General features: G+C 56.1%; 2 protein-coding genes and 1 long non-coding RNA gene across 6 annotated transcripts; 1 reads left to right on the top strand and 2 right to left on the bottom strand.

Moving 5' to 3' along the window:
* Positions 1-232: 232 nt before the first annotated feature.
* On the top strand, positions 233-7,615 carry LOC146542798 (uncharacterized). 2 transcript variants are annotated; one of them, XR_014879580.1, is made up of 3 exons: positions 233-1,111; positions 1,229-2,342; positions 6,321-7,615. It is a non-coding gene; the product is annotated as an uncharacterized LOC146542798 (long non-coding RNA). The 2 variants fall into 2 exon arrangements; XR_014879579.1 differs by lacking the exon at positions 233-1,111 and having other exon boundaries at positions 1,118-2,342.
* Positions 2,347-4,620, bottom strand: LOC100548568 (uncharacterized). 2 transcript variants are annotated; one of them, XM_010723451.4, is made up of 6 exons: positions 4,152-4,300; positions 3,979-4,047; positions 3,770-3,889; positions 3,484-3,588; positions 2,841-2,947; positions 2,347-2,594 (listed from the first exon to the last, which is right to left on the bottom strand). In XM_010723451.4, exons 1-6 carry the CDS (start codon positions 4,228-4,230, stop codon positions 2,436-2,438), a joined length of 639 nt encoding a protein of 212 aa, XP_010721753.4. In that variant the 5' UTR covers positions 4,231-4,300; the 3' UTR covers positions 2,347-2,435. The 2 variants fall into 2 exon arrangements, with proteins under 2 accessions (XP_010721753.4, XP_085064653.1); XM_085208527.1 differs by lacking the exon at positions 3,484-3,588 and having other exon boundaries at positions 4,152-4,620.
* YTHDF2 (YTH N6-methyladenosine RNA binding protein F2) lies at positions 6,521-19,828 on the bottom strand. Of its 2 annotated transcripts, XM_085208522.1 has the most exons (6): positions 19,505-19,828; positions 19,288-19,312; positions 18,930-19,009; positions 14,055-15,641; positions 10,623-10,727; positions 6,521-7,644 (listed from the first exon to the last, which is right to left on the bottom strand). In XM_085208522.1, exons 1-6 carry the CDS (start codon positions 19,529-19,531, stop codon positions 7,621-7,623), a joined length of 1,848 nt encoding a protein of 615 aa, XP_085064648.1. In that variant the 5' UTR covers positions 19,532-19,828; the 3' UTR covers positions 6,521-7,620. The 2 variants fall into 2 exon arrangements, with proteins under 2 accessions (XP_085064648.1, XP_085064650.1); XM_085208524.1 differs by lacking the exon at positions 10,623-10,727 and having other exon boundaries at positions 19,505-19,825.
* Positions 19,829-20,296: the final 468 nt, after the last annotated feature.

Genomic DNA, 20,296 nt, shown 5'->3' on the forward strand with positions numbered 1-20,296 from the left:
CACAGCACTGTGGCACACAGGGAAAAGCAGAACCCCCTCCTCCTCCCGGGCACCGATATCCCCATCTCAGCGCATCCTCAAACCACATCCACCACCCTTTGGGGTGCACCCAAAACTCAGCATTCCTTCACCCCCCCCCCCCCCACCTGCATCCCATGGTTCTCTCTTCCTTTTTCTCTCGCCCATCGTTCCCCATTGCAACAGTGGGGGATTTGGGGGGGGGGGGGGGGGCGGTGCAGGTGCACTCAGCAGGGTCTGCAGGTGTGAGGTGAGGACATGGGTGACTCACAGGCCTCGCTGCCACCCTCCTCCCACGATATCCTCCCAGGGAGGTGGTGAGGGAGGCGGGGGGGGGGCACGGCCTGCCCCATCACCCCCCTCCATCCCCATGCATGTGGGGCACTGTGGCTCCGAGTGGGGAAACTGAGGCTGAGGGGGATGGGCATGAAAAGGGGGTGGGCAGCTCTGGGGGGGCTCTGCTTGTACCCCCCACATCCCCACCATGCTCAGCTCCCACCTTCCTCCCCCCGCATCCCACACAGCCGCAGGATGTGGCTTTGCCTCGTTCCACCCACAGACACCCTTAAAACTCCCCCTCCCCACCCCTCCCAACACCCTTTTGGCTCACGCTGCCCACCCAAAATCACCCCAACCCCAGCATGGGTGAGGGAGGGGAGCACCCACACAAACCCCACCTCCAAACTCACCCCTCCATCGGCCTCAAATCACCCGAATCCACCCCAAAAAGGGCCGAACCCCCCCGGAAAGCTGCGTCCCATGGAAAAAGATGGGGTGAAGGCACGGCGTTATCGCGGCCCCATCGACCCTAATGAGGCAGCTTTATTTTTAGCAGAGGTGAAAGGCAGCTCGCCCGGCGCGGAGCATTTTCCACTCGCATCTGCATTTGTACAATTTGGGTTTCCTGTCGTGTGGTTTTCGGCTCTTTTCGAACCTGAATTGTTATTTCTTTCACTCGGCAGAGAGAACCATTCGCATCTCCTCTCGGTATAAATAACGCTGCAGCCCCTCCCAGAGCTGCATTCATCCCCCAAGCCCCCCCACACCCCATAACCCCAAACCCCCAGAGGCAGAGATGGAGGACACGGCAAGGGTACGACCAGCAGCAAAGTGTGGGGTGGGGGAGTGATGGGGATGCAGGGATGGGGGGCAGTGGGTTTGTCCCCCCTCCCCGCTTCCTCTGACGCAGAATTTCCATCCGACCCAGCAGGTGCCAGGTGAGGGGCAGTGGGGTGGGGGCTGAATCCCTTTGGCCCCCGTCCCCCCGAGCACCGCAGCTGGGGATGAAGATCCTCGCATTTGAGTGCTCAGCCCCATCCGTCACCCCGTGTGCCAAACCCCACCACGAGCCGGGGGCTCATATAGGCTGGAGGTTCCCTGTCCACATCCCCATCTCTGTCCTCATCCCTGCTCCCATCCCCATCCCTGTCCCCATTCTGTCCTCGTCCCTGTCCCCATCCTGTTCCCATCCCTGTTCCCATTCCCATCCCTGTCCCCATTTGGTCCCCATCTCTGTCCCCATCCCTGTCCCCATTCCCATATCCTGTCCCCATCCCCATCCCTATCCATGTTCAGTCCCCATCCCCATCCCTGTCCCCCCCCGCCCCCCCCCGGTCCCCAGCTCAGCTCTCAGCACACACACGCGGTGCCACAGCTGCAGGCCAGGTGCCGGGGCCGGATGCCGACCTGCCCTCGCTTTCTCTCCTCTTTTATTTTGTTTTTTTGTTCATTCTCCACTGACCCGGGAACTTCACTTTCTAAACAAGAGGTGGCATCGCACCCCCCTCCCCTCCCCCGGCTTCCAGCCCCCTTTTTCAGGGACATACTGCTCAGCTGCCCCATGCTGGGCTCAATTCCAGCCCTGCGACGTGGGACAGCGTGGGGACAGCAGTCCGGCCGTGTGTCCGTGTGTCCGTGTGTCCGTGTGTCTGTGTGTCCGAGTGTCCCGTGTCACGTCGGTACCCCCCCCCCCCAACAGCACAGGACATTACCACCGTCCTTTCTCATCCCCTCACCGTCCCGACGGTTCCGTGTTGTGTCCGTGTCCCCCCGCACGCAGCCCCGCGTCCCCCTGCGCGTGAGAAACCGCGGCGACAGCGGAGCTGGGACCCCCGCATCTCCCACCCGCTCCGAACCCGCGCTGGTGCTGCCCTCTGGTGGCGAACGTCGAAACTGCATCCCCACGGAACCCAACCCCACAGACGGTGACCCACCGCCCCCCAGCAGCAGCCCTATGGCCACGGACCCCCCCCCAGCCCTACAGACACGGACCCCCCAGCACTGTCTCCTCGCCCCCGGGCACACGTGGGACAGCACAGGACCAGGTGATGGAGGGGATGCAGCTTTAATCTCCCAGCAAGGAGTTTGGGTGGCACTGCGGGGACACGGGGACATCGTGCTGGGGGTGCACAGTGAATTCAGGGAGCAATAGGGCAGGGGACCCCGGTGCCCTTCAGGCCGCAGTACCCCCCGGGCACTTTGTGCAGGTACTGCTGGTGGTGGTCCTCGGCGTAGTAGAAGTCACCTGCTGGCTCGATGGTGGTGGTGATGTCCCCTCGGTGCTGCTGGCTCAGCTCCTGGCACAACCCCACAGTGGGGACAAGTTGGGGACACCAGGACAGACCTCCCCATCCCATTGCCCCATAGCGTGGCATTGCCATAGCGGGGCTTTGCCCCACACCTGAGACAGGTGATGGTAGCCTGTGTTCCCAGAGAAGTGTCCCAATGTCCCCAAGAGAGGTCCTGCTGTCCCTAAGGGGGGGTCTGGTGTCTCCAAGGAAGGGTCTGCTGCCCCCCCGGGGGTGTCCCCACGTCCCACCTACCTGCTGGTAAACATCCCTGCTGCGGAGCGCGGCCGCCTGCTGCTGGGGGTTCAGTGTGAGGATGATGGAGCGGTACTGGGTGCCCACGTCCTCCTGCTGCCGCATCCCTGGGGGGCAACACGGGGGGGTTATGGGGCACCAATGACTGTGACAAGCACTGTGTGGCCTCAGCCTATGCTGAGGAGATGGGGAAACCGAGGCATGGGGAAGGCAGAGGATGCTAAATGTGTTTATGTGAGCACTGTGGGATGGGGGTGCAAAGGAGCTCGGATGGGGCTGGTGTGGTGGTGTTTGGCATTGAACTGCCTGGCCAGGGCTCCAGATATGGCACCAGGGCTGAAGTCCCATCCCATCCCATCCCATCCCATCCCATCCCATCCCATCTCATCCCATCCCATCCCATCCCATCCCATGCCATTCCCATCCCATCTCCATCCCCATCCCCATCCCCATCCCCATCCCCATCCCCATCCCCATCCCAACACATCCTATTTCCATTTCCATCCCACACCAATCCCCACCCCATTCCCATTTTATCTCATCCCTATCCCATCACATTCCACTCCCATTCCTATCCTGTCCCAACCCCATCCCCATCCCCACCCCCATTCTATCCCACCCCATCCCATCCTTCTCCCCATACCCTGTGTGGGGTCGTGGTTCTCCCAGAAAGCCTTCAGCAGTTCCTCATAGCTGATCTTGTTGGGGTTGAACACCACCCGCACCACCTCAGCGTGCCCCGTCTGCCCTGCAGGGACACTCCAGTCCCCTCCACCCCAAAGTCCCTCCCTTCTGGGGACAGAGGGACAAACCTCCCCACCCCACAGAATGCCCCTGCCCAGCCAAACCCCACACCCAAATCACAGGGGCACACCCAAGGTAAATGAGAGCCACAATGGGAACACTTTGGGAACACAACCCCCCGGTACCTGAGCGCACTTCCTCATAGGTGGGATTGGGGGTGAAGCCCCCCGCATATCCCACCTGGGTAGAGAAGACCCCCGGCATCTCCCAGAAGAGCCGCTCCACTCCCCAGAAGCAACCCATGCCTGGGGGAGAGAGGAGGGGGGAGGAAGGCAGTGGGGTGACCCCATAGAGGGCATGGGGTTCCCGGTTTGGGGCTGGAGGCAGCACTCACCAAAAATCGCCGTCTGCATCTCAGGGGGGAACGGAGGCAGCGTGGGATTCCCGGTGACGGCGTGGGTGGCTGCGTGGGGATGGGGGTCAGGGTTCTCCGGAGGGGTGGCATCCCCTCTCCCTGGGATTTGGGATCTGGGAACTCCCCACAACCCCAAGGAACCCTCTGGGTACCCTCCACGTGCAGCCGCTCTGCTCTGCCTGGCAGAGCCGTGCTGGGGCTGGGGAGAGCCTGGGGATCCAGCATGGCCATCTTGGAGCTGTGCAGTGCCACCGCTGTGACTTTGGACTGGGCTGAGCCCTGGCAGCACTGGGAGCACTGGGAGGGAGCGGGGCACCGCAGGCAGAGCCGGGAGCTGTGTGACCACACGGGGCTACAAAAAGGGCTGATGTGTGACATGGGGACAGAATTGGGGACAGCGTGCATGTCTTGTGTGCATGGGGCTGCCGTGGCCCTCCTTCCCTTTGGGGACAATGGGGTTTTCGTGCCCGGTTGGATGCAGCACAGCGGCTGTTGCACAACCCCTACAGACAGCAGAGAATCCACTGCGTGGGGCAGTGGACCCAAACCGGGTCCTCTGTCAACCATTAATGCGCCCCGGGGTCACCGTGGGACAGACCCAGCGCCCTGTACCCCATGCAGGATTGGGGTCTGGAGCCCACGCCAGCACCCAGTGCCCCCAGCCCCCAACATGGAAGAAGGGAAGGGAGTCCTGCTGTGACCCCCACCCACGTCGCCCCTGTCCCCACGGGTCCCCACGTGTGTCCTGTATTCCCCACGTTCCTGTAGGTCTGTCCCCATGGACCCCTCATCCCCATGGGTCTCCTAACCCCCACAGGCCCTAATCCCTGCAGGTCCCCACCCCTGCGGGTCACATCCCCATGATCCCCCAGCCCCATGTTTCCCTACCTCTGGGGGTCTCCTATTCCCCATGGATCCCCACAGACCCCTCACCATTGTGGTCTGTCCCCCTCCCCCACGTCCCCATCCCACCTCGCACGGCATCCTCAGGGACAGGAGGTCCACAGCAAATCATCCCCCCAAGGGAGAGCACAAAGGAAGCAGCATCCCCAAATCTCCCCCTCTTCCAGGACCCCCCCCAGCAGCACCGTGCTCCCCCAGCCATCAGCCCCAGCGTTTCGTGTTCACTGCAGACCTTGATTTCATGTCACACCATTAAGGCACGCAGTGAATGCCAAAGGGGGGGACAGCCCAGGCTGGGAGATGCTAAAACCACAGCCAGAAGGAGCAGCTCCATAGCACCCCATGCTAAGGGGATGCACCCAGGACCCATTGAGACCCCTGGTTCCCAAGGTGGGGGCAGCACACACTGAGGGGGGGAATAACAGGAGGCAGAGGGGACCCCAAAAACCAGCACAAGGCTCCGCAACCCCAAAGCAGGTGGGAGAAGCCCATAGAGCATTGCACAGCCGTACAGAGAGGTACAAAACAACGCACAATCCCATACAGCAGAGCAGAGCACAGCGATGCACGCCCACGGGGAGCAGTGCAGAGTGATGCACAGCCACGCAGGGCAGTGCACAGTCATGCATGACTACACACAGCAGTGGGCAGCAATGCACAGCCTCACAGAGCAGTGCAGGGTGGTGCACAACCAGGTGCAGCAATGCACAACACCACAGAGCAGTGCAGGGTGGTGCACAGCCATGCACTGCGGCGCACAGCCCTGCATTGCGGCGCACAGCCCTGCACTGTGGCGCACAGCCCTGCATCGCGGCGCACAGCCCTGCATCGCGGCGCACAGCCCTGCATCGCGGCGCACAGCCCTGCATCGCGGCGCACAGCCCTGCATCGCGGCACACAGCCCTGCACTGCGGCGCACAGCCATGCATTGCGGCGCACAGCCCTGCACTGCGGCGCACAGCCCTGCACTGCGGCGCACAGCCCTGCATCGCGGCGCACAGCCCTGCATCGCGGCGCACAGCCCTGCACTGCGGCGCACAGCCCTGCACTGCGGCGCACAGCCCTGCATCGCGGCGCACAGCCCTGCATCGCGGCGCACAGCCCTGCACTGTGGCGCACAGCCCTGCACTGCGGCGCACAGCCCTGCACTGCGGCGCACAGCCCTGCACTGCGGCGCACAGCCCTGCACTGCGGCGCACAGCCCTGCATCGCGGCGCACAGCCCTGCATCGCGGCGCACAGCCCTGCATTGCGGCGCACAGCCCTGCACTGCGGCGCACAGCCCTGCACTGCGGCGCACAGCCCTGCACTGCGGCGCACAGCAGTCCTCCCAGCCCCTCCAGCTCCTGAACAGACCCTGCATTGAGATCTGGAAGCAGTGCAGCAATGCTGAGCATTCCTCTTTGCTTCTCTCCAAAGACAATCCACGCACGGATGCTGCGATCGCAGTGGAATCAAGCACAGTTTTCCTGCACCCAGCCCCCAAAACAGGGATGGATGGCACCCATGGGTGCTGCACCTCAGCCCATCACACCCCAGGCAGGCTCTGAACGCTGCACTCAGGGCTGCATTCCTGCAGGAGGGGCACGGGGAGGCAAAAAGGGAGCAGCGAACAACAGTGATGCTCAACAGGATCTCACGTTTATTACTGAGAAGTGATTAATGGTGAAAAGAAAGGCAACGCCCATTCCTCATTGGCTTAACAAGAACTGAAGGAACATGTTCATCACTACACATTTTACAATATTTTTTTGTCCAAAAAAAAAAAAACCCAAAAAAAACCAAAAAAGATTTTTTTTTTTCTTTTTCCCATAAACAAAACGGGAGGTTTTAATTTTTATTATTATTTTTTTTTTCCTCTCTCTCCAATGGCCATTCCCATCTTTCCAATCAAATTAACCCAAACCTCATCTGCGAGCCAGGCGATGCACCAGAACAGAGCATTGCTTTGGGCTCCGAGTGCTTCTGAGTAACAAAAGGGGCAGAGGAAAACGAACCACTGTAACAGAACCTCGTGGGCAACATCTGCTCATTCTTAGGCCCCAAACCCCCAGGTGCTCGGGGTGCTCCTCCTCCTCCTCCTCTTCCAGGCCCAGAGTGGGAGGTGGGGATAACAGAAAGTTCCTCTGCTTTGCACAGTGGGTGTTACAACTCGGTGTTCCAAGTGCAAATGTCAAACCCAGGGGAGGAGGCGTAGGGTGGGGGTGGGGGTTACAAATTAAAGGGGTGGGGGGGGGAGGGAAAAGGCATAAATGCCACTTATGGGCCTTAAAATAAAATAAAAACGTAGTAAAAAGACAAAAACCAAAGCGTATGCTCCGAAATCACAACCAAAGCCAAAAGGAAAGGGAACGGTTTTTAGCTATGCTCTATAACCTAGAAGGGACATTTTTTTTTTCTGTATTTTTTCCTTTTTTTTTTCTTTTTTTTTAAAGTCCTATGTCTTGTGAAATTCCAATGCTTTTCTCTTTTTTTTTTTTTTCCTCGAGTTTGTCAGAGTCCTTTTTTTTTTTTTTTCTTTCTTTTTTTTCCTCTCCATTTGAAGTCACTGATATTAAGAAAAATAAACCAAAAAAAAAAAAAAAAAAAAAAAAAACCCAAAAAACCAACCAAGTCCTAATTCTCTCCGGGATTTTTTTTTTTTGCTCTTTCTTTCCTTTCTCTGACAGATGGGCGCGATGCAATCTCTGCTGCAGTCCCTGGGGGAGGAATGGCCCTTCTATTTGACACGGCCCTGGCGTTCCTGTGGGGGAAAGAAAAAAGAGAGAAGGCATCAGTCGTGTCCCACGTGGGGAAGGGAAGCGTGAGGAGCGGGGTCTGCTGGGTGCTTTCACCCATGGGTGCTGCTCCTCCCTGTTTTGTGGATTGGCTGGGGGTCACCCCATTCCTCCCAGGTATGTGGGATGCAGACACCTGCTTGCATCCCATTCTTCTCTGTGACTCCAGATAAGTGGCAGCAGGATGGCAGCTCTGCCCAGGAAGGAATGGGAGAGAAGAATCGAGCAGCACAGGGGCGAAGGGAGGAAGAAAAAGGAAAAAAACCAACTATATAACAAAGGGAATCACGGAATGGCCTGTGATGGGTTGGAAGGAACCTCAAGGATCACGAAGCTCCAACCCCCTGCCACACGCAGGGCTACCAACCTCCACATTTAATCCCAGCCCAGGCTGCCCAGAACCCCATCCAACCTGGCCTCGAACACCTCCAGGGATGGACGGGGATCCACAGCCTCTCTGGGCAGCCTGTGACACGGTGTGCTACTCTGGGTGGGCAGCACAGGAACCCAGGGGGTGGCTGAGGGCGGGCAGAGGGGCAGCTGCACATCACAGCCCCCCAGCTGCAAGGGACCCATGTGGGTCGCTGAAGCCAAACCCCAGATGGAAAGACAACAAGGGCACGGGGCTGCGGCCCCACACTGCAGAGGAACGGCTCAGAGGGCACCCAGGGAGGCAGCAACAACAGCATTTGGAGGCACTGAGCTCTGCAGGGAAGCAGGAGCAGCCAGGAGCACCCCGTGCTGGCCCTGCTCTGCACACACCATGTCCTTGGGGGCTGTGGGGCTATCGTGGCCCTGTCCTGCTAATAGTGTGGAAGGCTGATGGCAGATCACACTATGCAGCCCCAGCAGCAACAACAGGCTCTGCAGCTGACAGGTGAACGTTTGTGTGCTCTCACCTTCAACAGACATCTGACTGCAGTGCTCCTGTGGCAGAGTGCAGTGCAGATGGGGCAGCGGAGGGCAGAAGAAGGCAGCACGTGGCTCCCAGCTTCACTGGGATCAGTCTGCTTCCCAGCACAACACGCCTGCTATCACTACATGAGGTCTGTATGATCCCAGCAGTGCTCCCTGAAGGGCTGAGCTCAGCCATCCAACGCTGGCACCAACACCTCACCCAGCCCACAGCTCTGCTTCCCCAATCCTGCTGCACAATGGATGCAATCCCAACACAGCACAGGATTTCCACGTGCCCGTTCCCAAGATGGGCTTCAGACCTGCCCTGGACATGCATCACAGCCATCCATTGCCTCAGAGTTGCCCTGCAGAGCCTTCCCTTCTCAACAGACTCAGCCTGAGGCACAGCCACAACCAGCAGACTGTGCATCACTTTTATTATGCTCCACAAACAGCCTCCAGTCCTGATTTACAAACCAAACACAAGGTTTTCCTCCTGCCAGCATGAGACAGCCATCAGAGCTACAGAGGCAAGTTCCACCCTAACCTGCCTCACCTATGAAAGAGGATAAAAATCAAACATACTGCTCTGCTTGCAGCCAGAAAGCTCCATCCTCCCTCTTACCCACAATACTGATTGCAAAGGATGAGCTTCTTCTTGCTTAACCATCACTCTGGATTGCACAAAGCACCCAATTCCCAGGAAGGTGATCATCCTCCTGTTTTTTCCCTTGGCTCTTTGGAAAAGGCAGAAGCCCAGCTGGCTGTTTCAAGGCAGAATCAATGCATCAACACCTCTGTGCTCCGCCACACCACGCAAGTGCAGCGCTAAGGACTGCATAACCTTCAGCACAGATGGGAACTTGAGGGCCTTCACTGGAATTGGTGGTTTATATGGTTGTAAGGAAACCAGGAAAGTTTGCTGACGGCCCTAAGCCATCCAAGCTAATTAAAATAGCAGTCAAGTGTGAAGAGAAATGGAGGAACCTGCAAGAAAAAGCGGTGAGTTTGGCCTGCTTGGTTAGAGAAATGAAGTGATGCACATGGGAAGAAGCAAAGCAGACACAGAGTGCACTGAAACCTACTGCTCCCCACCTCCTCCTGGATGAGGATATGTCCTCTGGGTCAAGCAGCTCTTGAGACACAAGTTGTTCCAAGGAAGGACTGCTTTCAGAGATGGACAAACACGTGCTTGTGCTCTCCTTACAGAGATCTGCTCCTACCACTTCATTTTGCTGCACACAGAGCTCAGTGCTTGGGGAAAAGCAGCAAGGAGCAGTTTGCATGCACCCAGCAGGCCTGCAAAACCAAGATGAAGATGCTGCCTTCCTCACACACACAAAACAAGTGCTGCAGACCCTTCCCCGGAGCCCTGGGACAAAGTTCTACTTAGACTTCAGCTTAAGTTTAAGCTGATATTGGGTATCATTGTAAGAAATGATCCTGCTGTCAACCACAGAAAAGAAAGCCCAGCATTGTGCTTTGAATAAAGAGCCTCTAAAGGTACGGAACCAGGAATGCTGCCTCCATTTCCAAATTCTTTCTGCAGAATGGCTTGCAAAACCTAAACTGTTTTGAACTGCTGAAATGCACCATGACAAACTCCAATTAAAAGCCCCACGCTGGGCAGAGGACTCCAGTAACCACAGCTGGAAGGATGGCACAGTGCAGAACAAGGTGCTTCCTAAAGGAACGGCTGCCACTGAACGCCCTGCAGGACAGGAGAAAGCAGCATCTCGCAGACAAAGGCCACTGCAGCATTATGGCTGTGCCAGCACCCTGCCCAAAGCTGTTCCTCACACCCTGCACACACACCAGGCCCACTATCAGGGCACCTCCAGAGTTCCTCAGCATCCTGGCCAGCTTTAGGCAACGTCCTGCAGCAGGCAGAAAGCCCAGGATCACTAAATGACGCAGCTGATCAATGCTCTGCTTCAAAGGCAAGTTACTGCGTATGGAGAAGCCCCTGTTAATAAAGCAACCCAAAACACAGCCCCTGTGTCAGCAGCTCTTAACCCCAGTGCCAGCAGCTTGCAAAAACACTTACATCAAAAGCCACCAGCGATGACATCCTCCTCACTCCCTCCTTGCACACCAAAACCTCCACGTGGTTCCCAAGGAATTCACCAACCACACATGCAATTCGGCTCAGCTGAAGAAGGAACGAAGTCTTGTTTTATTTGTTAAAGACTTTCACTTGAAGTCTTTGGTCTGTTCACAACGAATGCAATCAATGCTTTGGTAGGAAGGAGAAGCTCAGGGCACCCTGCAACTCGGAGCTGCAGTGCTGAGGCCAAAGGGAGGACAACCTGAAGCTGAAGGCAGTAATGGACTGTTGGAATTTGCAGCACGGTTTGTGTCTCCTTTGTCACTGAGCTGTGACAAACAGAAGGACACAGACAGGCAGATTTAGGAGGTCTGGAACTGAACTGGGAGAAAGAAGGTGTGTTATCCTCTGCTTGGAAACACTGTGGGTACGGTAAAATCAAATGTGAGTGCAGTGTCAGCCGGGACAGCGAGCAGAGGGGTACAGCAGTGCCAGTCTGGGCTATAGAACAAATGAAGAAGAAAAAAAGAGCTCTGCAGAACACATCAGAAAGCATTCCCTCTTTACAGGGGCCGTGGATAGTTTCCAGCAGGCTCACGCAGCACCACTTTGCTTACCCTCATCCCACCTCCCACGAGGGGCAGCAATTCCTTCCATCTCTGCTTTGAGAGGGTCTGACCTCAGTGAGGAGACTGACCCATGTGGCTCCTGCAGGCCTGGGATGGGACAGGACACGACTGCACCCATGCAGCATCCTTCCCAGCTCCCTCCTGGGGAGGCAGCGAGACAAGAAATGAGATCAGCATCCTCCACAGCTTATAGACGATGCTTCCAGAAGAGGCAAGCTGCTGCCCTTCACGTGCAAGCAGCACATCCACTGCTATCCAGGACCTTTACACTGAGGTCACTGCAACGTTCCTAGAAACACACAGGCTTCCCAAGGCTGTTTGTTTCACAAGGATAAAGCAGTCCTCCCAAGGAAGGCACTGGTGCCACGCTCTACACACAGCAGCTTCCAGCAGTCCCAATTCCCTTCAGCTGGGATCAAGCCAGCGATCAGCTGCATCAGTCTGAGCAAAAACACCCAAACTTTTTATAAAACTGCATTTAGTTGAGAAAGGCTCTGGGAAGAAGTAGAGAGTCTCCGTGGGCACAGGCAGAGACAGCAGCAGGACGGCAGTGCTTTCAGCTCTGAACCATTCAGCCTCCCTCTGCTGGCCACAGGGAACAGCACAACACTGAGCGAGATATTTTTCGTATGATTTCTTGGAACTATTTCTGGGCATTCTAAAGAAGTGACTCTCACAGTGAGAAGTACAAAAGAACATTCAGGAGTTCCCAGACTTTCACAAGAGCTCGTCCATCTGCCTGGACAGCGAGCAGGAACCAAACTGTAAAGCAGACAAAGCTTTAGGCAAGCTGAGAGCCAAGTGAAACAACTGCAGCTTGCAAGTTCCAAACAAGCCAAACCCTGAGACATTTCAGCTTCGAGGGACAGGAATGCAGGGCACGAACGCATCGCCACCATCCCAAGACTGCAGCATTCACTCAGCTGCTTCTCAATGAAGCCACCAAACAGCAGTGAGAAACTCCAGCCATCCTCAGAGAGCCACCAAAGAGGTCAAACTGCAGCAGAAAGCAAGCCCAACTCATTTCCTCCCCGGCGGATGTGACAGGGCAGGGGCCCTCTGCATGTAACACTGAGTCAACAGCAAAGCTGGCGTTTGCTTTGTCTATCTACAAGAATCCCTCCTTGCCTGTGAATTCCAGAGAAGTATGACTAAGTTTCCTTTGAGAGAATGAATGTTTTCCTACTCAAGACTTCTGCGCTGTGCTGTCACACCCCAGTGCTGCACGAGGAGGAGGTATGGGCACGCTGTGCCTGCTGCTGACCCTCAGCACGCTGCAGAGAAGCTGAGCATCGTTGGGGAGGAGCCTTCAAAATACAACTGGAAAGACGAGCAAAGATGTTCTACATTTGAAGAGAGCTGCTGTGTTGCTTGTTTTCATACCTTACCCACTTTAGGGCCGCTTGCTCTCCAGCAAGACCACCCATGTGCCTCATTCCTTCCCCCATGTCTCCCCCATGCTGTCACTCTTCCTTCTTCTCTCCCATTTCCATTCACCATTTTCATTGCATCCATCCCCCCCTCCCTCCATCCTGCTCCCCTCGCTGGGATCTGCCCCTTTCTCACACTCTCAGATACACAGCACACCACAAATCCCACTTCCTCCAGCGTCTCACACAGAGCAGATTTCTGATTGCATTCAAAACCTCAGCTGATAAAGGAGAAATCACCACTTTGGGACAGGCTGGAGAGCACGTGAAACCATGCGAGGTCACACTGAGATCAAGTTTACATCTAAAACAGAAGGAGAACATTCCCTCCGCACACCTTGCAGTGTATTCCTCTCTTAGATTTCCTTCACACACCACAAATGCTCGAGTATCAGCTGCAGCACACGACTGCCTTTGGTGGTGGTGTTTGTGCCCACAACGTTCCATGTAAACTACATGATAAAAATGAAGAACTGAGCTGTTGAGGTGAGCAGCTGCAGCTCTTGACTCCGTTCCTCGACTGCTGCGTGGAAAATTCCCCACTGCTGAAACTAAGGAGACGATCAGGAAACTTGGCCAGCTCCCAGAAAGCCGTGCTAATGCTAATTTGTAATTACTGTTTTGACCAAAATACAGCGGGGGGGGGGAAAATCAGGCACAGGTGGTTTGAATGGTCACCGAGTTTGGGCAGAATTTTCAGCCCTCCAGTGAACGGACAGAGGGTGACGGTGGGCTCTGATGCGACGCGGCCCAGCTGAGGGCACAGCCACGAGCAGCTCGCTGCCAGGAGGAGCAGAATGACCTGCTCTGCATCCAGAGGGGAGCACGAGCAGTCACAGACTTAAATTGCTGCAAGGGAGATTGAGGTTGGGCATTAGACAAAGCCTTCTAACAGGAAGGATAATTAAGCGCAGGGCTAGATTGCCCGGGGAGGGACAGGAACTGCTGTGCCTGAAGGTTTTACAAGCAGTGGGAAACATCTGTCACACTGATCCTGCTCGAGGTAGGGGGGGATCAGACAGCTTGTCAGAGCCCAGCTCTGTTTCTCAGCCATTGCCCAGAGCCCCCACCAATCTCTTACTTTAAGTCACGCTGAACCAGAAGCAGACCACGGTGTAGAACTGAATGCAACACTGAGAAGTCTGAGATTACAGCAAGCCAAGGGCAAGCTGGTATGAGCTCTGTCTGCTGCCAGGACAGCACCCAGCTCTGGCAGCACACACCTGCACCCCAAAAAGGAGCTCCTGTTTGGGTAGCAGGTACCCTACAGCAGCACACAGCCAACCCCAAAGCCACCCACCAGCCCATGCCTTCAGGGACCACCACACATACACACACACACACACACACACAGACACACACAGCCCCGTTACCTTTTTAACAGTTTCCTCCTCCTCCTGGCGTTTCTCATAGTGTGAGAAGTCATCGAAGATGGACGTGGTGTGCTTGTAGGTGGCAATGATTTTCAACACCTGCTTAGCCTTTTCCAGAGGCACCTCCTGAGTGTCCCTGGAGTTGGTCACTGGTTTATTCTCGTTGTTCTCTAGGCGGATGTGCCGCAGCTGGCTGTTGGGAACGTCCTTCACAAAAATCCACCTGACATCAAAACGTCCCTTCCACTTGTCCTGGGACCACACACCTGCACACGTGTTGTAGTCCACAGCAGATTTCATTTCTGCTACTCCGCAGAAGTGACCGCTACCGTTGACACTGAACAGTAAGTAAACGGGGCCCTTCCCATTCATGGAGCGGTAGGCAGCGTCCAGTCTCTTGTTGCCGTGCTCTGTGCTGCACCAGATGTTATATTTAATGGAACGGTGGATATCGTCCTCGGAATAACTCTTAATGATGAAAACCCGGCCGTGCTTTGGGTTCCAATCAAAATCCTTGGGGTTGTAGTTGTTGATGGATCTCAATTTCTCCAGCACCGGGTGAGGTTCCGAAGGAGCCGTCCCAGCGCTGGGCTGTGCTGTTCCCACCCCGCTGCCCTCCGTGCCGTTCTGGCCGAAGCCGCCGCCGCGGTTGCGGGGGGCAACCCAACGTGTGGGCTGAGCTGCCGGCTGCGGGACGGGCAGCGGGGTGGGCTGTGGTGGCGGTGGGGGCAGAGGTTGGGACTGCTGCCCGCTGGGAGCCTGGGCCACGGGCGGGCTGCTGTTCATCTGCTGAGCCACGGGCTGGGGGGAGGCCTGGGGGGGCTGCTGGGCCATGTTCTGCACTAAGGTCTGCGAGGGGGCTTTCGTCACCGGCCCTTTGTTATCCCAAGTTCCTATATCCATGTTGTGTTTGATTGGAGGCGGGGGGAGACTCGAACCTGCCATGCCGTTCTTGGTCTTCAGCTTGGGCTGCTGCTTAGCTGGCTTGCTAGCAATGTCAGCCCAGGACGTCGGTTTTGGGGGAGCGATCGTGGCCGGAGGCAAGCTGTTAGATGCCACCATGTTACTGGTAATGGATCCGCTCCCGACGGCCGAACCGACAACCTTGGGGACGTTGCTGGCCACGTCCGTGCTGCCCAGCTTCAGGGCTGCCATCCCCTGGTCTATGGTGTTCATCCCCGGAGCCTTGTTGAGAGTCTCGCTGGCAAAAGCGGACTGTCCATCGATCATGGCCCCCCCCAGAGAACTGGGGGCATAGGCGTAATTGCTGCTGTAGCCAGAGCTTTGAGTGGATTGTCCCTGAGAACTGTTATTCCCCCAAGCTGAAAAGTCAATCCCACTTGGAAAGAAGTTAAAGCCGTGCTGCCCGAGGAATGGAGTGCTGCCAAGGGCCCCTGGCTGCCCAAACATGGCATCTGGGAGGAAGTGAGGCTCCCCGTTGCTCAGCTGTCCGTAAGAGGTTAGGTAGGGCATGGGGGGATCGCCCCCCGTGGACCAGGCAGCCTCACCCAGCGAGTAGGAGAATCCAATGGAGGGACTGTAGTAGTTTGGTAAGTAGGAATCGGACATTGCAGTGTATGCATTGTTCTGCAAAAGAAAAACAAGCACTGAACAGTTAGGATGAGGAGAACAAGCGGGCAGGGACCAGGACTAAGGGCCACCTCTTGCTTCCCGGGCCTCAGCCTTCCCACCCTGGGGCTGAGCCCACAAACAGGCCTGGTGCCAAGCACCTCTGCTGCTAGGGGTGCCCCCACAATGGCTTCACTGCCCCCAGTATTAAGCACAAAGGCTCAGCACGCTCCTCACGCTGAGATCGGAGCACAGTTTCCCAATGCACCATGCAGTCTGCACACAGGGCTGCCCAGGACCTGCTGCTCAGCTCTGAGAACAGCACCTTACCTCACATATGGATACCATCTTCTGCTTCTCCTCTCTCTATAAAAGAAGGCTTTTCTCACCTGGGTAATGCACATCTCAGAGCTTATTTTGCTGTGTGTTTGATGAAAGGCTTGGAGGAAGGAGGTGGAGAAGGGCAATATGGAGGGGCAAAGGTCCAGTGGTACTGCACTGCCAAAATCACAAGCATCCCTCACTGCTCCTAGCACAAGCCCCTTCCTTACACTTCCTACAGCTTTATCCTGACAATCTACAATTTGAGAGCTCCAAATACCCAAGAACTTGCAAACAAAACAGGATTTAATGCCAGAACACCAGCTGCTCCAGCACTGCAAGCACACACTCAAAAATACCTGAAAACAGAGAGCAGTCAGTAGTGCTGCACTGGGAGCCCTCTGTAGCACAGGGACCTCTGCAGCACAGCAAATCAGGCTTTGGTCTCCCTTTTAACATCCAAATAGCCTTCAGGTTACGAAAACAAATGTTTAATTTTACAATTAGGAAACTCTCAGACATGACTAAGGTTCACTTACATGAAAAACATCTGTCATTCAGCATTCAAACCAACATCCCCCCAGGGAGCTGTTCAAGCCACACTAATGGACATTGTCATCCAGTAACATGAACTGGTGTGCAGACAGCCTTGTGCTACACAGCAGCTTACGTGCCAGCCCGATGCAGATGAGATGAAAAGTCAGCTTGGGTTCCCATTTAAGAGCCTGGCTTGCAGCAGGCTCTGCTCCATTTTTTGTTGAATCATGTTTTCATGTGCCAGGCGCAGCTCCCAGAGGACTTCACGCCATGCTGAAGTCTATGGAGGCTCTCAAGATGGCTCTGGCCTCCTCCAGAAATAGCAGTTTTGCCTCTCCACCATCCACTGAGTTAAAGGAAAGCAACAGGTTTGGGGCTGGGATAGCCTCAGCCCTTCCAAAAAACCAGCAGGAATTATGATAACACTGTTTGGTTCGTTGCTGACACACTGGAAAACTTTCTGCACTGCGTTAAGTGGATGCATTAAGTTCAGAGTTACTGCAGCCTTTGTTTTCCCAGAGAAGATGGCACAGAAGTGTACTAATAAAACAATTAACTCTTACCCAGGGTACAGTTTTAGTTTTCAATTTCTGCAGCTATGCTTTGCTATCAAGCAAACACCTCGCCCTGCCACACTGCACTCGCACAAAGACACTGATTGGTATGCAAATAAACCTTTTAACTCTCCTCATTAAGACTTCTTGTGCAGTTAATTCCTCAAATTCACTATTCCTCTCCTTCTGCACCTCAGACAAGGAGGGTTTAAGCTTACTGACTCCTGGAGCTGAGGAACCTCTGTGTTCCTGAGCTTTAAGGACACGCAGCATCGTGATTCTACAGGGCTGACAAGCTAAGAGTCACACCTGAAACTGCAGCTCTCCAGCAAAGAGCCAAGAAACTTCCCAAGGTGGTCACCTGGTGTGCGTGCAGACAGCTCAGGTAGCAGCTCTGAAAGCACCTGCGTTACTCTGCAACAGTTGGCTGTGTTTAATTCAGAGCCTTAGCTCCCTTTCCCCTTGCCAGAAAGGCACAGGTGTGACACTGCTCTGTCACAGCCCAGCTTGTGGACTCAGCAGCTCCGTGATCCAAACTGAACCCCAGCTTTTTGTTTTCTGCCCACCGAGGCATCAAAGGACAGATGAGAGCGACAGGCAACGCAGTGCAGTGAGAGAAAAGGAGGCAAAGTCACCCTCAAGTTCCATCCAACGTTAACACAGAGGTTTTACCTCACTGCTGCTGCATTCCCACAGCTCTCCTCCCCCTCCTCAGGTGCACCTCCTCCTTTTTAAAAACACCCTGACCAGTTTGTGACACGCACGCACAAAAAGAAACGAAATACGGAGATGTGTACCAAGTGCACAAAATGGAGTAAAACACCAAAGGGCAAAAGGAAGCAGCTCTCTTTATTCAAGGCTGGAGAAAGCAATCACACCTCTCTCCCCGTGCAACTCAAATTCAGGCTTGTAACTTGTTTTAGGGAGCTAAATAGAGCAGACTTACTTAACGGACAGGTGGAATGCCCAAGATTGTGCAACAGCTAACAGGTCCTTACAGAGCACAACCAAGGAAAATACCTGTTGAGCGTTTAACTGAGACAGAAACCTGCTCCTGTGTTCCAACAAAACATGAATCACAAGTATCTGAAATGATACACCGACTAGGAGAAGTGATTAAAGAAATACGGAAAGGGAGAAACAAAACAGCTATTTTTTTTTTTTAACCAGTCACAACAGTAAAGGGAAAAGAAGCCAAGAGAACGAACTGCTTCAGCCTTACTACAGATGTTTATCTGCAGTGCTTACTTGTGACATCTAATCAGCTGAACTCCATCTGTTGTGTGTCACTCTCCTACTGCTCAGGAGACAGAGCAGTTAACAATGGAGCTAATCTCAAACAACTAAAAAGTACCTGGAAGCCTGACTTTCAGGAGCTGCTCACAAACTCCCCAGCTCAACTCCTAACTGAAGTTCGAAGAAAGTCCCATCAGCCCTTATGACAAGAGTGTTCAGGGGCTTTTTTGGGGGGGTGAGAAATGGAGAAAACCCCATGACATGCATTTTCAGTTTCCTTGGCAGAGACAGAAGAGCACAAATAGCATCTTCCAAATGCCTCCAAAACACGGCTGCATCTAATGAAACAATTTCACAACGCTGCACAGCGCATCTGCTCTACAAAGAGCCACACACAAGCAAAGAAACAAAGCCAAAGCAACACAACTGAAAGACCAGAAGCAGTAATTTCAAGACAGCCGACAGCGGGCTGAACCTCAACCGTAGGAAGCCCCAGAAAAGAAGACACAAAAAGTTGCCAACAGCTCCAGCCCTCACCCACGAGCGCAGCTTTTGCTGGGAGAAGCACGGGGACACAAACAGGGGGCGACGAGGGGAAAGCTGGCAAGCAGCAGAGCGCAACGGGCAGGGCAGAGCTCCAGCAGCTCAGCTCACTCACCGGCCGGGCCTGAGGACTCAAGTAAGGCTCGAAGTCGTCGTCGTTCAGCCCATCCTTCTGATGCACGGAGCCGTTTTGCACTGAGGAAGAGATGCGCGGCGTTAGGAAGCGCTCAACAAGCAGCAACACGACCGACCGCCTCCTCCTCCTCCTCCTCCGGGCCGGCCCCGGGACCGCGCTGTGCCACCACACGGCGGGCGAAGCCAAGCCAAGCCAAGCTCTCCTCCGCACACAAACTCTCCCCGTGAGCACTTTTAAGGTGTTTTTTTGTTGTTGTTGTTTTTTAACGTTGTTTTCTCGGCCCTTTTCCCGGCTCGGCTCCCCCCGCGCCCATCCGCACCGCCCGGCCCCGTCTCACCTTTGTTGCCTTGGCCTTTGGGTCTCTGCGGAGGCGGCATGGAAAGAGAAGGGAGAGCGGTGAGTGAGGGGAGGGGCGGCCGCAGCCGGCGGGAAGGGAGGGAAGGGAAGGGAGGCCCGGCCCGCGCCCCGCAGCTAGGCCTCAGCCGCGGCCTCGCCTAGCGGGCCAGGCCCGGAGCAGCCAAGGGGAGGCCGGGGGGCGGCGGCGAGGCCCCTACCTGCTCCAGGAGGCTGCTGGCCGACATGGCTCCGCGGCGGAGCGGCTGCTGCCGGGGCGGGGCGGGGCGGGGCGGCGGGCGGCGGTGGCGGCTTTGTCCGGGAGCGGGCGCGGCGCGGCTGCTTGGCGGACTCCGACTCGCCCGCGGCGGCTGCCTGGTTGGGGCGACGCTCTAGCCCGCTCCCCTCGCCTCGCCTCTCCTTCCGGCCCGCGTCTATGGCCCAGGCCCGCCGCCTCGCGCCCACACGCGCTCCCCGGGCGTCACGCGGCACCGCGCGCGCGCCGCGCTCCCAGGCACAATGGCGTGGGGGGGGGGGGGAGAAGGGGAGCGGGCGCGGCGCATGCCGGGCGGGAGGAGGACCGGCACAGCGCCCCCTCGTGGATGGGCGGGGGAGAGCGGGCCGTGCGGCGCGAGGCGCTCTTAAAGGGCCACGCACGCCATGACGGGATGGATGCGCTTTGCCAGCCCCAAAGCAGCAAATCCCAAATCCTGCCAGACATCCCTCCCGGTCCAGCGATTCATCAGCCTATGATTTAAGTTCCCTGAGCTTATTCCATCCCTACTCCAGAATGTGCAGGGGTTGCCCCCCGCCCAATGCTCTCAGCCCTGCTCCTGCAGCAACCCAAGGTTCTGGGGGGAGGGAGGAAGGCAGTGAGTGATGGGGGGCCACGGTGGGGCCTTGGTGCAAGACTAAGGGGCTGGGAGACTGCATGCAGAGCCCCTGCAAACTCAGTGCAGCAACTGCACCCACAGTGATGGGTTGCACCTGCAGCACACAGACGCTGCACCCCT

The sequence above is a fragment of the Meleagris gallopavo genome, chromosome 25 (assembly GCF_905368555.1).
Source record: "Meleagris gallopavo chromosome 25, MGAL_WU_HG_1.1, whole genome shotgun sequence".
Lineage (NCBI taxonomy): Eukaryota > Metazoa > Chordata > Aves > Galliformes > Phasianidae > Meleagris > Meleagris gallopavo.

Coding starts and splice junctions, on each gene's coding strand:
- LOC100548568 (XM_085208527.1), bottom strand. CDS start 4,566: ATGGTTGACAGAGGACCCGGTTTGGGTCCACTGCCCCACGCAGTGGAT. Junction 4,048..4,151: donor AGAGCGGCTGCACGTGGAGG/GTACCCAGAGGG, acceptor ATCCCCACGCAG/CCACCCACGCCGTCACCGGG. Junction 2,595..2,840: donor GCAGGGATGTTTACCAGCAG/GTAGGTGGGACG, acceptor GGGTTGTGCCAG/GAGCTGAGCCAGCAGCACCG.
- YTHDF2 (XM_085208522.1), bottom strand. CDS start 19,531: ATGTCGGCCAGCAGCCTCCTGGAGCAG. Junction 15,642..18,929: donor TGAGTCCTCAGGCCCGGCCG/GTGAGTGAGCTG, acceptor TTTCTTTTGCAG/AACAATGCATACACTGCAAT. Junction 7,645..10,622: donor CATCGCTGGTGGCTTTTGAT/GTAAGTGTTTTT, acceptor TTTCCCCCACAG/GAACGCCAGGGCCGTGTCAA.